The sequence below is a fragment of the Theropithecus gelada genome, chromosome 9 (genome assembly GCF_003255815.1).
Source record: "Theropithecus gelada isolate Dixy chromosome 9, Tgel_1.0, whole genome shotgun sequence".
Lineage (NCBI taxonomy): Eukaryota > Metazoa > Chordata > Mammalia > Primates > Cercopithecidae > Theropithecus > Theropithecus gelada.
In genome coordinates this window covers 128,654,664-128,667,380 of record NC_037677.1, presented here as the reverse complement: position 1 = coordinate 128,667,380, position 12,717 = coordinate 128,654,664, and the positions used below count along the sequence as shown (strand labels likewise).

At 52.7% G+C, this 12,717-nt stretch overlaps 1 protein-coding gene across 1 annotated transcript in view; it reads right to left on the bottom strand.

The window, feature by feature from the left end:
* JAKMIP3 (Janus kinase and microtubule interacting protein 3) overlaps positions 1 to 12,717 on the bottom strand; it is a 56,681-nt gene that overhangs the window by 17,506 nt on the left and 26,458 nt on the right. Inside the window, exons 3-8 of the mRNA XM_025395561.1 lie at positions 6,057 to 6,272; positions 4,399 to 4,518; positions 3,572 to 3,718; positions 2,505 to 2,636; positions 2,366 to 2,401; positions 1,481 to 1,540 (exon numbers count right to left, since the gene is read on the bottom strand). Of these exons, the coding sequence (XP_025251346.1) occupies positions 1,481 to 1,540; positions 2,366 to 2,401; positions 2,505 to 2,636; positions 3,572 to 3,718; positions 4,399 to 4,518; positions 6,057 to 6,272 (711 nt within the window). The remainder of the gene's footprint in view (positions 1 to 1,480; positions 1,541 to 2,365; positions 2,402 to 2,504; positions 2,637 to 3,571; positions 3,719 to 4,398; positions 4,519 to 6,056; positions 6,273 to 12,717) is intronic.

Genomic DNA, 12,717 nt, shown 5'->3' with positions numbered 1-12,717 from the left:
ACTCACACACATACTCTCACACTCTCACACACACTTATACTCACATACACACACACTCTCACAATCTCTCACACACACACTCATACTCTCACACACACACATGCAGACACATTCACATGTACACACTCACATATAGACACATACACACACACGTAAACACACATACATATACACAAATGCACACACACACATACACACAGACATACACACTCAACATAAAGCAGGAGATGAGTTAGGTGCTTGGGCAGCTGCTCCAAAGGCTCCCTTAATAAAACACACAGGTTTATCACAAAGGATTCTACTGTAGAGAAATGACAGGCGTTCACATTTCCTGGGGACGTGGGTCTGCCCTGTGGGGCCTGTGGAGGAGGCTGCTGCAGCCTGTAGGAGTGGCCGAGGATGGTGAACAGCAGGACGGGCGAGCGTGGGGTGTGTGCCACAGCCAGGACGGGTGAGTGTGAGCCGCCACAGCCGCCCGTCCTCAGAGCCATGCATCCCACGGGTCGTGGGGACTCGGACCTACACGGGCAGTGAGGACGCCAGAGCCGCCACCTCTTCATTGCTAGTGTTGCTGGTACAGTTGTTACCAATTCCTATCTTCTCTTGGAAATTGAAAGAAACAAGTTTACTAAAACTGATGAACAGAATATTTACTTTGGGTCTTATTTTGATCATTTCACAGTAACAATTTTTAGAAATAATAAAAATTTTCTTTTCATCTCCAAAGACTGACTCCTATTAAGCACGCACCAGCACGCTCTCCACACACATCAGCACTCTCCACACACGCAGGCGCAGTCCTCTGCACACACACCCGGTGTACTCTCCACACACACACACCCGGTGTACTCTCCACACACGCGGGCACCATCCTTTGCACACACACCCGGTGTACTCTCCACACACACACACCTGGCGTACTCTCCACACACACACACACCCGGCGTACTCTCCACACACACGGGCACCATCCTCTGCACACACACCTGGTGTACTCTCCACAAACACAGGCACGGTCCTCTGCACACACACCTGGTGTACTCTGCACACACGCGGGCACCATCCTCTGCACACACACACTGGCATACTCTGCACACACACCGGCACTCTCCACACACGCGGGCACGGTCCTCTGCGCACACACAACAGCGCTCTCCACACACGCGGGCACGGTACTCTGCACACACACCGGCACTCTCCACACATGCGGGCTCAGTCCTCTCTACACATGCAGGCACGGTCCTCTGCACACACACACCAGCGCTCTCCACACACGCGGGTATGGTCCTCTGCACACACACCCAGTGTACTAGCGTACTCTACACACGCAGGCACGGTCCTCTGCACACCCTCTGGGTGTACTCTCCACACACAGGCGCGGTCCTCTCCACACACACCCGCGCTCTCCACACACGCGGGCTCAGTCCTCTGCACACACACCTGGCATACTCTCCATACGTGCTGGTGAGCTGTTCCTTACCTTGGGAAGTTTTGCCATTTTCTTTCTTTGCTTCCGGAATCTTAACAGCTTGTCCCGCTCCTGCAGAAGTCAGTTGAAGGTTGTGTAAGTGGTGGAAGAGCTCCATCAGTTTCAGTCCACGGTTTACTGCCCGCGTCCCATCATTTGGATGACAGGGAAGATGGTGTCCGGGCTGGCTGTCCCCACACCACAGTGGGAGGCCCTGGCTCCAGCTCTGCTGCTCGGGGAGCTCATGTCTCCAGGGTGACATGGGCAGCTCCCCGGTGAGGCGGGCTCTGAGCTTGTCTTGCTCAATCGTCCACCAGCCCCTCCTTCTGAATGCATCTGGGGGCCACATGGGGCAGGTGACTTGAGGGGCACAGAGTTGTGGGAAGCTGGAAGGGACTCATGACCAGGGCCCCTCTGGACCCTGCAGGGGTGGCGTCCACATCTGTGTGGGGACTGACGCCCTCAAAATACTAAGGAGACCAGAGTCCTGCTGCTCTCCAGGGAACCCATGCTGTGGTCTCATGGCCGTGATGGTGAACCTCTTGGGCTGCGGCTGCCTGTCTGTGCTGGCCAGGGAGAAATGCACTGTGGGGTGAGCAGCCAGAGAAGGGCAGCCATCTGACCCTGGCCATTAACTCAGAAACACGATCATCTCAAGCTGGTGCCGTCTCAACTGGGGCATCAGTGGGCATCCCTAGCTCCTGTCTGACCCACTCCGAAGGGCATCAGCCACCCGTGCACGGCCTTGGCCAGGTAGCACTGCAACAACAAAATCCACCCGAAAGGCTGCCGCGGCTGCTTCTGTCTGGTCTGTGAGGAGCCCTGGGCGCAGAACGGGTCCCACGGGCGACTGTGTGGAGAGCGGGGGCGGGGGAGGCGGGCGCTGACCGTACTTACTAACACGCTCTTCACATAGCCGGCGGTCTCAAGGGTCTAGGAAAGGAAGACAGCACGTTACAGAACTGCTAAGGGCCCCTGTTAGCCAAGCCCCTTGGGAGCCAGAGGATGGTGCCGCGGCAAACAGCCCGCCAGGTACCTTAGATAGTTCATCTATGAGGTTTTGCTGCTCCACAATCTGAAGCTTCAAGAAATCGACTTCTCTCTCATCCTGACTTTGATCAAGGTCATTCAAGGAACTGGGTCTCCGTATGATTCCGGCTCTCTGTCTCTGAAATGCCAAGCAGCCCACGTCACAAGTTGGGGAGTGAAGGGGTCTGGCTGAACACAGTGGGCAGGGGGTTCTCCCTCAACCCGCGCTGCCCACTCTTAGCTGCCTGGCTGGTGGTCTCTGCTCAGGCCTCAGAACAGCCCAGCTGTGAGGCCCTGGGGAAAGGAGGCCACGCGTAGGCCCAGTCCCGCAGCAAGAGCAGGTGTGTGCAGCCCGAACGGACACAGATAGGCCCTGCTGGTCTCCCAGAACGCATGGCTGGAGGGGATCGCTCAGAGCCCTGAAGCTGACAGTGGGTTGTCTGTGCCCATTTCCCACCTGGCCACCGCTCCCAAATCCCTCCTGACTTTAACTCAGTGTGAAAAGAAGGGGGCTTCCGTAGAGAGGGGTATGGAGGGCGCCTCTCCTCCACGTCCTGCTGAATTACTCCTTGGGTAAACTCTGGCTTCATGGCCTTCAGGGTCTTCAGGGCAGGGAAACGCAGTGACACTGGCTGACGGCCCCCCACTCCTGGCTCGTGGCCTTGGCAGAGCAGAGACCTCCCACCCCTGACTCCTGCTTGGTGCTGTGTGCCAGGCCTCTTCTCCTCCCCAACAGCCGGGACCCTGCAGCTTCTTACTACCTTCGCCCGGGATTTTCCGAATTGGAGGAGGCCTGTTCCAGGCCCTCAAGTGAGACGTCGGCAAACGGGCCTGGGGAGGGGATGCCCCACAGCCGCGTCCTTTGCATGGTCAGGGCCTCCTTCAAGGCTCCCCTCCCCAGGGCTGGGCTTGGCGGTTGCTCCCCCTCAAACATGCATGAGGCCAGACTCCAGCAGAAGGCCTGATCGTCCGCCTGGGACTAGCTGTCATGCTAAATCTCGCATGGAGAAGGGAGGAGCTGCTGCCTGGAGCGCGGGTGCGGCCGTGGCCCCACGGAGCCCCCCACCCCCTCACCATTTCTATGTTCTCCTGGGTGACGAATTTTAACTTGTTTTCCATTCGGCGTAAAGCGTGAGACAAATCCTCATTCTTCCGACTGAGGCGCTTGTTTTTATCCAGCAGTGGCTTGTACTGACTCTCGGCTTCTCTTACACGCTTTAACTGAAAGACAAAATTAATTACGATTGTTCTTTAAGTGGCAGGTCTCCACACACAGTCTGCAGACTGACCAGAGCCTGGGCTGCAACAACGCAGTTCCCAGCCCACTATTTGGAAAGTCCATGCCTCCAAGAGGCGCCCACTCGCCCAACGCCCAGGTGAACCCAAGCTCAGGGCTGGGCTCGGCGTCCGGGGCGGGTGAGTCCCGTCCCACTGATGGATGGGGATGAAGATGGAGACCAGCAGTCCGGGGCCAGTGCCTTGTTTTGCCAAGAAGGGCTGTGGTAAAACTGCCCAGCCCACTGGACCCTTGCAGACACGTGACAGCTCACGCACCCTCCAGGATCTCGAGTTACCTGGAAATCTCAGTGGCTATAAGGACCAATGGTGACAACCCCACTGAGGGGCCGTGTCTGCACATCCTAGATCATCTACAGAACAGAGAAGGCTTCCGTCCCCAGTAACGCAGGGCAGGGGTTAGTCAACCAGCCCTTGAGGGGTAAATGTGGCCCCTATCTGTTTTTGCTAATAAAGTTCAACTGGAACACAGGAGACTTAGATGCAAGGCCGATCCTTGCAACCACCACTCCTTTTCACAAGGAATTTTGAAAGTGAACTCCCCCCGGGTCCCTACCTCCGCAGTCACAAACCCCCGGGAGCCGGAAGCCGCCACCCGCTCTCACCAGCTCATTCCTCTCTTCCGACAGCAAGGCGTTGCGGTCCTCCAGTTTGCGGATAATCGCACTTAACTCTGCAATTTTAAGCTGGAAGCGCCGGGCATCTTTTTCATCCAACTGCTGTTCCTAAAACAAAAATCAACTGCAAATAACTGTTCCTACACACAGGCCTGGGAAGCCTTTGCAAATCCCAGCACGCTACAGGAACCAAAACCCTGCCGCGGGACGAGCGCCTTTGCCTCCACAAGGCTGCCGCGAAGGTTCGGATCCCCCAGGGGAAAGGCACCCGGCCTAGCACCGTGGTCACTGCAACTGCATGAGGTGACAGAACCGACGGGCAGAGCAAGAGACCCTGCCTCAAACACAACTATTTTAAGATAACATAAAGTAAAATAACGAAAAGGAGCAGACATGTCTACAAGTATGCAGATGGAGAGGGCGGGGACGTGCAAATGCAGAAACCGCGAGTGTGGGTGATGCCAGAAAGACGCCGGCCAGCTCCCAGCCCTCTGCCTGGCCCCTGCTGCTGCCCCCTTCAGGAGGGTGTGTCCCCTGCCCGGAGGGGCGGGATTTCAGGAGGGTGTGTCCCCTGCCCGGAGGGGCAGGATTTCTCTGGTACGATGACATGAGCACAGGAAAGACACTTGTTAGAGACTTTCAAAAGAGGTGACCTCCCTCAATGGGACTTCTAAAGGGCCGTTTTTGGGACCCCTGGAACTTCACTCAAAAATCGGTGGAAACATTTGAATCCAGTTTCAAATCTCTGGAGTGAATGCCGTAGTCTACCACACACCAGCAGGAGGGGCTGGATCTCATTCAACGAAGCCGTCTGAATGAGATCTTAAAATAATATTTTCTATTCTTGAGATATCGCTGTCCTAGGACCGGCTCAGCTCACACACAGTTTTGTCCTCAAAGCGAACAAGCAGCATCCAGGATGGTCCTGGGCCCGACTCGAGTTCCTCATTCAACAGGTGCAGGAGAGGCTCGGGGTCAAAGACCCAGAAGGACCAGCTGGAGGGTCCCTGGACTTCAGATACCCCAGGGTGTCCCAGAACCACGACAAGGATGTGAGTGCAGAGCAGCAGCGAGGAAGCGGGTGGAGCTCAGCCCGGGGTGGTCGGCAGACCCCACACGGCAGAGTGGCCCAGGGAGGAGCAGAGAGTGGCATGATCACATGAGAAGCGGGTGGGAGGGTGACTGGTGATGCGAGTGCCAGAAATCACCCTCGAGGGGCCAGCTGGGCACACGGTGGGCAGGGAGCCAGTGCGCCAGCCTTCCCGGGCCAGAGGCAGAGGCCGTGTGCTTGGAGATGGCGGCAGCGCATACCCAGCACAGCCTCCTCCCACCAACCCAGGGCCAGACCCTGGGCCAGCAAGCGCCATGGACTGCAGCAGAAGCCTGAGGCCGGGGCCCGCGGGAGGGTGACAGGGCTGGGGCCGATGCTATGCTAACAGGAAGGAAGGAGATGAGTCCACCAGCCCTCCGGGCCAGAGCCAGAGGAGCTGAGCACATAGGGCCAGGCTGGGTGGGGAGGTGCCCAGGCAGGAGGGTGCTGGCTCGACTCGGGCTCTGGTCTCTGGGGGAGTGGCCCATGCGGGGCCATGCAGCCACGTGGCCGGGTCTGTGACACGGGTGGGCCAGCGGGCCTGGGAGGTGCTTACAGGGCTTCCCGAGTGGTCTGAAGCGTCTCCTGCACCGGCTGCATGAGGAAGTTCCCGTCTGGGGCTGCCCGGGTGCCGGTCGGCCTCTCGGACCTGGGACAGCTGCTCATCTAGAGCCTCTTTTTGGAGCTGCAGTCTCTGAGCATGCCCGGCTTGAACCCCTAACTCTCTCTCCAGCACGAAGACTGCTCTGTCTTTAAATTTTATCTCCTCCATCTACAAGGAGAACAGAACACAATCACACAGGCGGCAGGACATGGATCTGCAGTTACCATAGAAACCAGCGCAGCCCTGCCAGGCTCGGGCTCTGAGACCGGAAGCAAGAGCGGAGCGTCCTGGACGGAGAGCAGGAGCCCCGGCCCTGGGCTGAGGCACGACGGAGAGCAGGAGCCCCAGCCCCGGACGGAGAGCAGGAGCCCTGGTCCTGGGCTGAGGCACGACGGAGAGCAGGAGCCCCGGCCCTGGGCTGAGGCACGACACCTCGGCTCCCATCAGGCCCTGGCTCAGCCGGCTACACAGAGCTGCTGCCAGCAGGGGACTCCTTCCTGACGGTCCCCAGACTCTGTGTGCTCTGGCACGGCACCCCATTCGGTGCTGTCCTGCTGGGGCCCTGGGTGCACATGGGGGTGGTGTTGTCTAGCAGAGTCGGCGGAAGCCACTTCCAGCTCCTGCCTCTGCCGTAGGTTGGACAGAGAGGAGGACACCCAAGTTACCCACACTCTGCCAATAGGAAGGTGCCATGGGCAAGATTCTTCTCTAAACAGGCAGGGGAAACCATGGGGAACAGAAACCCTGGCCCGAAAGCCAGTGCTACTCCTTCCCCAGCCCGGGCCTATCCCCCAGGGGAAGGTTGTGCAACGTGGGGGCATCACTGTGGTCTTTGGACACCGCCCCTCCATGCTTCTGGGCATGACTAAAAGGCTGGGACCCCACACAGCTGTCTTCAGGCAGCACCACATTGCTCACTAATCTGGCTGCGAGCCGGGGCTTTCGGGGTGAGACGGCAGCCCAGGGGTGTGCAGGACGTCTGCCCACCAGTGGCTGTGAGGGGTTGGCAGCCCTCCCCACCCTCCCTACAACGCGACGCTTTGTGCTCAACCCACAGAGGGAAGAAGCCATTCCTTCCGGGGATACGGCAGCCGCAGCCTGCAAGCCCCCGCCTGCTTCCAGGCAGGGCTGCGCCAGCCAGAACACAGCACAGCCGACCCGACGGCCCCCCACTCTTCAGACAGACACGCTCGGCACTTTGGACGTCATTATCCACGGCACCAGATTTACGAGAAGACAAGGTCTTCGGGGATGAACAGCTCAGTTTGAAATATATTTTCGAGCAACAGAGCAGAATGGGATATCTTGCTGCTTTACTCATTGTTTGAGGTTTAAACAAGCTAATAAATCTGCTATTGCTGAAGTTAGCTTGGAAACAAAGAAAGGAGACGTCTAATTAGCCCAGATGGAGCAAGTGATGAGCTGAACAGAAGAAAAGAAATCCTTAATTGCTAAATCCCCATCTTCTCTGCACACAGCAACACTGAAAGAGGCAACACAGTCAGTTAGTGGGAAGGCGGCTGGTGAAATAAGAGCGTGTCCATCAGCAGCTGTGCCTGCGGCCTGGCGCTCACACTCTCAGACTCAAACAAGATTTTCTTTTACCAGGACCCCCTCACTCCCAGCTGCAGAGGATGCCTGGAAACTGGAGAGAAGCCCTTGGGACGGTGGTCTCCAGTGCAAGGGGTGTGCAGGCCGATGCTGGGGCTGGAGGAGAGACGATGCCCCTCCACTCTGCCCGCCCCTGACCCGCCTGCCCCCAGGTATGCCCCGCAGTGTGTCTCAGCACGGGGCCCCGACACGCAGCATCACAGCCACCTGTGACAGCTGTCCATGGCCAGGTCCCTGAGCCCCCTAGATGCGCAGTTAGAACCTCTAGGGTGGAGCCTGGGAAGCTGCATTTTACAAGCCTCCCTGCTGACTGTGAAGCCCACAGACATGATCTCACCACTGCCCCACAGTGCTGAGGCCCCTGCATGCGTGTGTCCCGCCACGCCCATGAAGCACGCTCACTACACAGGGCACGTCGTCATCCCCAGCATAGTCACTGGCAGCTGTGGCTGCTCCCAACTGGGCTGACCATGCCTCAGTGCTGCAGACAGGTGACTGCCTAAGGTGTTGGCAGAGTACCTGCGACCCCCCAGCAGGTCTCCTGACCCCGGGCCCATGGAGCCAGGACTCCTTCCAAAGACTGGGCCTGTGCAGGGAGCCCTCATGTCTGGCGGGTGCCACTCACACCACCTCTTCCTCCAGAGGGGTCTGCGCCTCAGGGGAGCCCTCCCTCCGCATCGACTCTTGGTTCCGTGGGTGGTGACTTGAGCATACGAATGCGCCTTGTGAGACAGAAAAGGCTGCTGCTCCCAGTGGATGTGCTAGAGATAAGGAAGAAGATATGCCTTGTCCTAGCTGGGGCTTGTTTTCCTAGCACAGAGTGTGTTGATGAGAGAAGGAAGGACCCCCATCACCCAACTCCCAAGAGCTTAGAATGGGTGGGGGAGATGGGAAAAAATACACAGATGAGATACAGAGCCTGGTCCTGTGATTCCCTGTGAGAAAGCAGAGACCTGGATGGTGGGGGGAGGCAGGGGGGCGGTTGGAGGTGCTAGAAGAGGCAGCCAAGCCTCCCTCAGCCTCTGGTGGGGTAGGAGAGCTTGTAAGATGAGGGAAATGTGACATTTTAGGAGCCCAAGCCCCTTGGTGTCCCAGAGACACCAGAACTTACTGCATGTCTGGGAATTAACCCTTGGGAATTTTTCTCTAGACAGAATGTCCAGGTCCCCCTCAATCATGGGATAATCTGCCAGCACCATGAGAAGGTGGTTCCCAAGCCTGGTGGTCTCGTGCTGGAATCACCTAAGAAGCTTTCTCTTAAAAAAAAAAAAAAAAAAGACTGATGCCCAGAAACTTCTGGTTCCAGACATGATGGGGTAGTTGGCATTAGAGTTACCCTTCTGCGGTGAACAACTCTAGAAGCTGAACAGGATACACAACACAGGGGCAGGAGAAGGAGACAAGGAAATCAGTGCTTGTCAGCACAGGGCCCCGGACACACAGCGTCACAGCCCCTGTGGCCGCTGTCCACAGACAGATCCCTGAGCCTGTAGATCAGTGCCTCTCATCACAGGGCCCCACCTCCCCTAACGTTTTCCCTGAGGGTGTTCTCGCAACTTCTCTCCTGGGAAACAGAGCCCCGAGCCACAGAGGCCTCTTTTGTTGCAGGAAACTAAGATTAGAATTTGGTTGGGGCTACTACAGCAGCTGGGATTTGGAGAGTGGAGGAGGGAATGGCAGAAAAAGAATGACAAAGATCTGACTAAGGATTCCCTTAGGTCCTTGGTCCCCTGCTAAGCTGTACATGTGCAAGGCAGGATTCCCAGAAGCCTTGCAGGAAACAGTTCCTGAGAATCTGAAAAGTTAGTAGAAATGTAAGTGGTTGCACATGGCTGTGGAGACATTGCAATTCAAGCTCAGACAGAATAGAAGATCATAGTGATTTCTCTAGGTCCTGTAAAGGTTACACTCTAGGGGCAGGACAATGTCCTAGGAGTAAAACCTTCATATTAAGAGAAAACTAAACAGACCTTACCTAACAAAGCCTGAAACCACACCTCAAAAGGATCCAGGTAATCTGCTGGTCAGTACCTGTCTGCTTGAACAAAACTCAACATTCTTAAGACAACAATAACATAATGCTCAGCCTCACAACACATCACCCACAGTGCCAAGAATATAACGAGCATCATTAGACATGTGCACCCACAGTGCCAAGAATTTAATGAAAATCATTAGACACGTGAAGAAGCAGGGAAAAATAACCAATAATGAAGCTAACTCTATGGCAACAAATCAAAAGATGACTAGAGTTAGTCAATAAGAACTTAAAAAATAATTGTGATTGATAGAAACAGACCCAGAGATGGTAAGGGTATTGAAGTAAGCAGATAAGAACTTTTTAAATCGTTGTAATTAACTCACTAAAACTAATGTAATTAACACATTATATTTTTCTAACAGAGATAATAAAATGACTAAAATGCAGTAATTCAAAGGAGAATCAGGATCTATTCTTAAAAAGAATTAAGTAGGCACTCAAATCCTACATACAAGGTCTAAAATTAGAAATTCATTACAAAGGTTTCAAAGTAGACTGGACACAGTAAAATCACAAACCCAAGATAAAATGATAGAAAATATCCAACCAAGGCACAAAAGGAAAAACAGAAAAATAAAACAGAATAGAGCTCAAGAAAACTGTAAGCTATAGTCAAAGTGTCTAATATACATGTGATTGGAATCCCAGAAAGAGAAAGGAGGAGAAGTAATGTTTGACTAAATAATGGTCAAGAATGTTCTGTATCTGGTGAAAGATATCACTTCAGATTCAAGAAGCTCAGCTGTCCCCAAGCAGTATTTTTCTTTTTAAATTACAAAAACACACCTAGACACATCATAGTGAAATTGATGAAAACCAGAGTTAAAGAGAATATCTTAAAAGTAGACAGGAAAAAAGACACATTGCCTGAAGCAACACCTCTAAGAGCGACGGCTGGCTTTTCAAAGGAAACTAACAAAATCAGAGGACACTGGCAGGACATCTTTTGAGTGCTAAGAAAAATGCCTGACAATGTGAGAGTTCCAGGCTCAATGAATACATCTTTGGAAAATGAAGGCAAGTCAAGATGCCCTTAGACAAAAGTGGAGAGCATCCTTTGTTAATACACCCACAATGCAAATAATTCTAAAGGGAATCTTTCAGGCTCAAGGGAAAAGACTGCAGATGAGAACTTGTGAAGACATAAATATAAAAGACCATTGGCTGCTTATGGCAATAGTAAAAGCCATTTCTTTGGGGGCTTATGACATGTGTCAAAGTAAAGTATATGACAATAATAGGAGAAGTGGGTAAATGGGGTTGACCTATTGCCTTATAAGGTACTTGTATTTTGGGTATATGACAAAATTACTAATTTATGATAGAATGTAGTTAAGGATACATATTAATATTTCTCTGTAACTACTAATGGAATAACACTAAATGTTGACCAAAAGGAGATAATCCCATACAATGGTTGGATAACCCCATGGGATAACCTCATCCAAGGCAAGGAGTAGAGAGAGGGAAGAGGAGGGAGGGAGGAAAAAAAAAAAGGAGCAAGGGGACGAGAGTGAAAAACAGAGAGAAAAGAACACAAATTCCTAGCATCAGGAATGAAACAAGAGACAGTGAATAGATAACAAGAAGCTCTGATTAAAAGTCTAGTGAGCAGTCAGGTGTGGTGGCTCACACCTGTAATCCCAGCACTTTGGGAGGCTGAGGCAGGTGGATCACCTGAGGTCAGGAGTTCAAGACCAGCCTGGCCAACATGGTGAAACCCTGTCTCTACTAAAACCCCCCCCCACACACACACACACAAATTAGCCAGGCATGGTGGTGCACACCTGTAATCCCAGCTACTCGGGAGGCTGAGGCAGGAGAATTGCTTGAACCCAGGAGATGGAGGTTGCAGTGAGCCAAGATGGCACCACTGCACTCCAGCCTGGGCAACAGAGTGAGATTCCGTCTCAGGAAAAAAAAGAAAAGTCTAATGTCAACAAGTGGGAAGACATGTATGAACTAAACACACTCCTTGAAGAATCTATTTTACCAAACTTAACATAAAAATAAATATAAAATCTGAAGTTTATATTAAATACATTTAATTCGTAATTTAAAAATATGTCACCAAACTCCTGACTCAAATAGCTTCTTTGGTGAATTTTCCAAACACTTAAGAAATATACTTACATTGAACAAACTCACTGAGAGAATAGAAAAAGCAAAATATTTCCAAAATCATTTTATGAGGCCAGCCAAATCTTGATACCATAACTTGGCAAGGACATTATAAAAAGTTGGAAAAAATCCTAAATCCAGTATATACTTATATATAAAATAGACATCATGGCCCAGTAAAATTTATTCCAAAAATACAATGCTTATTTTATACTTAAAAGCCAATTAACGTGTCATCTCATCAATAAAGAAAAAAATAATGATCATTTTGATTTATGCATAAAAAGCATTTGACAGAACTCCATAGCCATTCACAAAAAAAATGCTTAGCAAAGTAGGAATACAAGGGAATTTTCTTAATCTGATGAAGAGTATCTTGGCTGGACACAGTGGCTCACACCTGTGATCACAGCACTTTAGAAGAGTGCAATGGCTCACACCTGTAATCACAGCACTTCAGGAGAGTGCAAAGGCTCACACCTGTAGTCACAGCACTTCAGGAGAGTGCAAAGGCTCACACCTGTAATCACAGCACTTCAGGAGAGTGCACTGGCTCACACCTGCAATCACAGCACTTCAGGAGAGTGCACTGGCTCACACCTGCAATCACAGCACTTCAGGAGAGTGCAGTGGCTCACACCTGGAATCACAGCACTTCAGGAGAGTGCAGTGGCTCACACCTGCAATCACAGCACTTTAGGAGAGTGCAATGGCTCACACCTTCAATCACAGCACTTCAGGAGAGTGCAATGGCTCACACCTGCAATCACNCTCACACCTTCAATCACAGCACTTCAGGAGAGTGCAATGGCTCACACCTGCAATCACAGCACTTCAGGA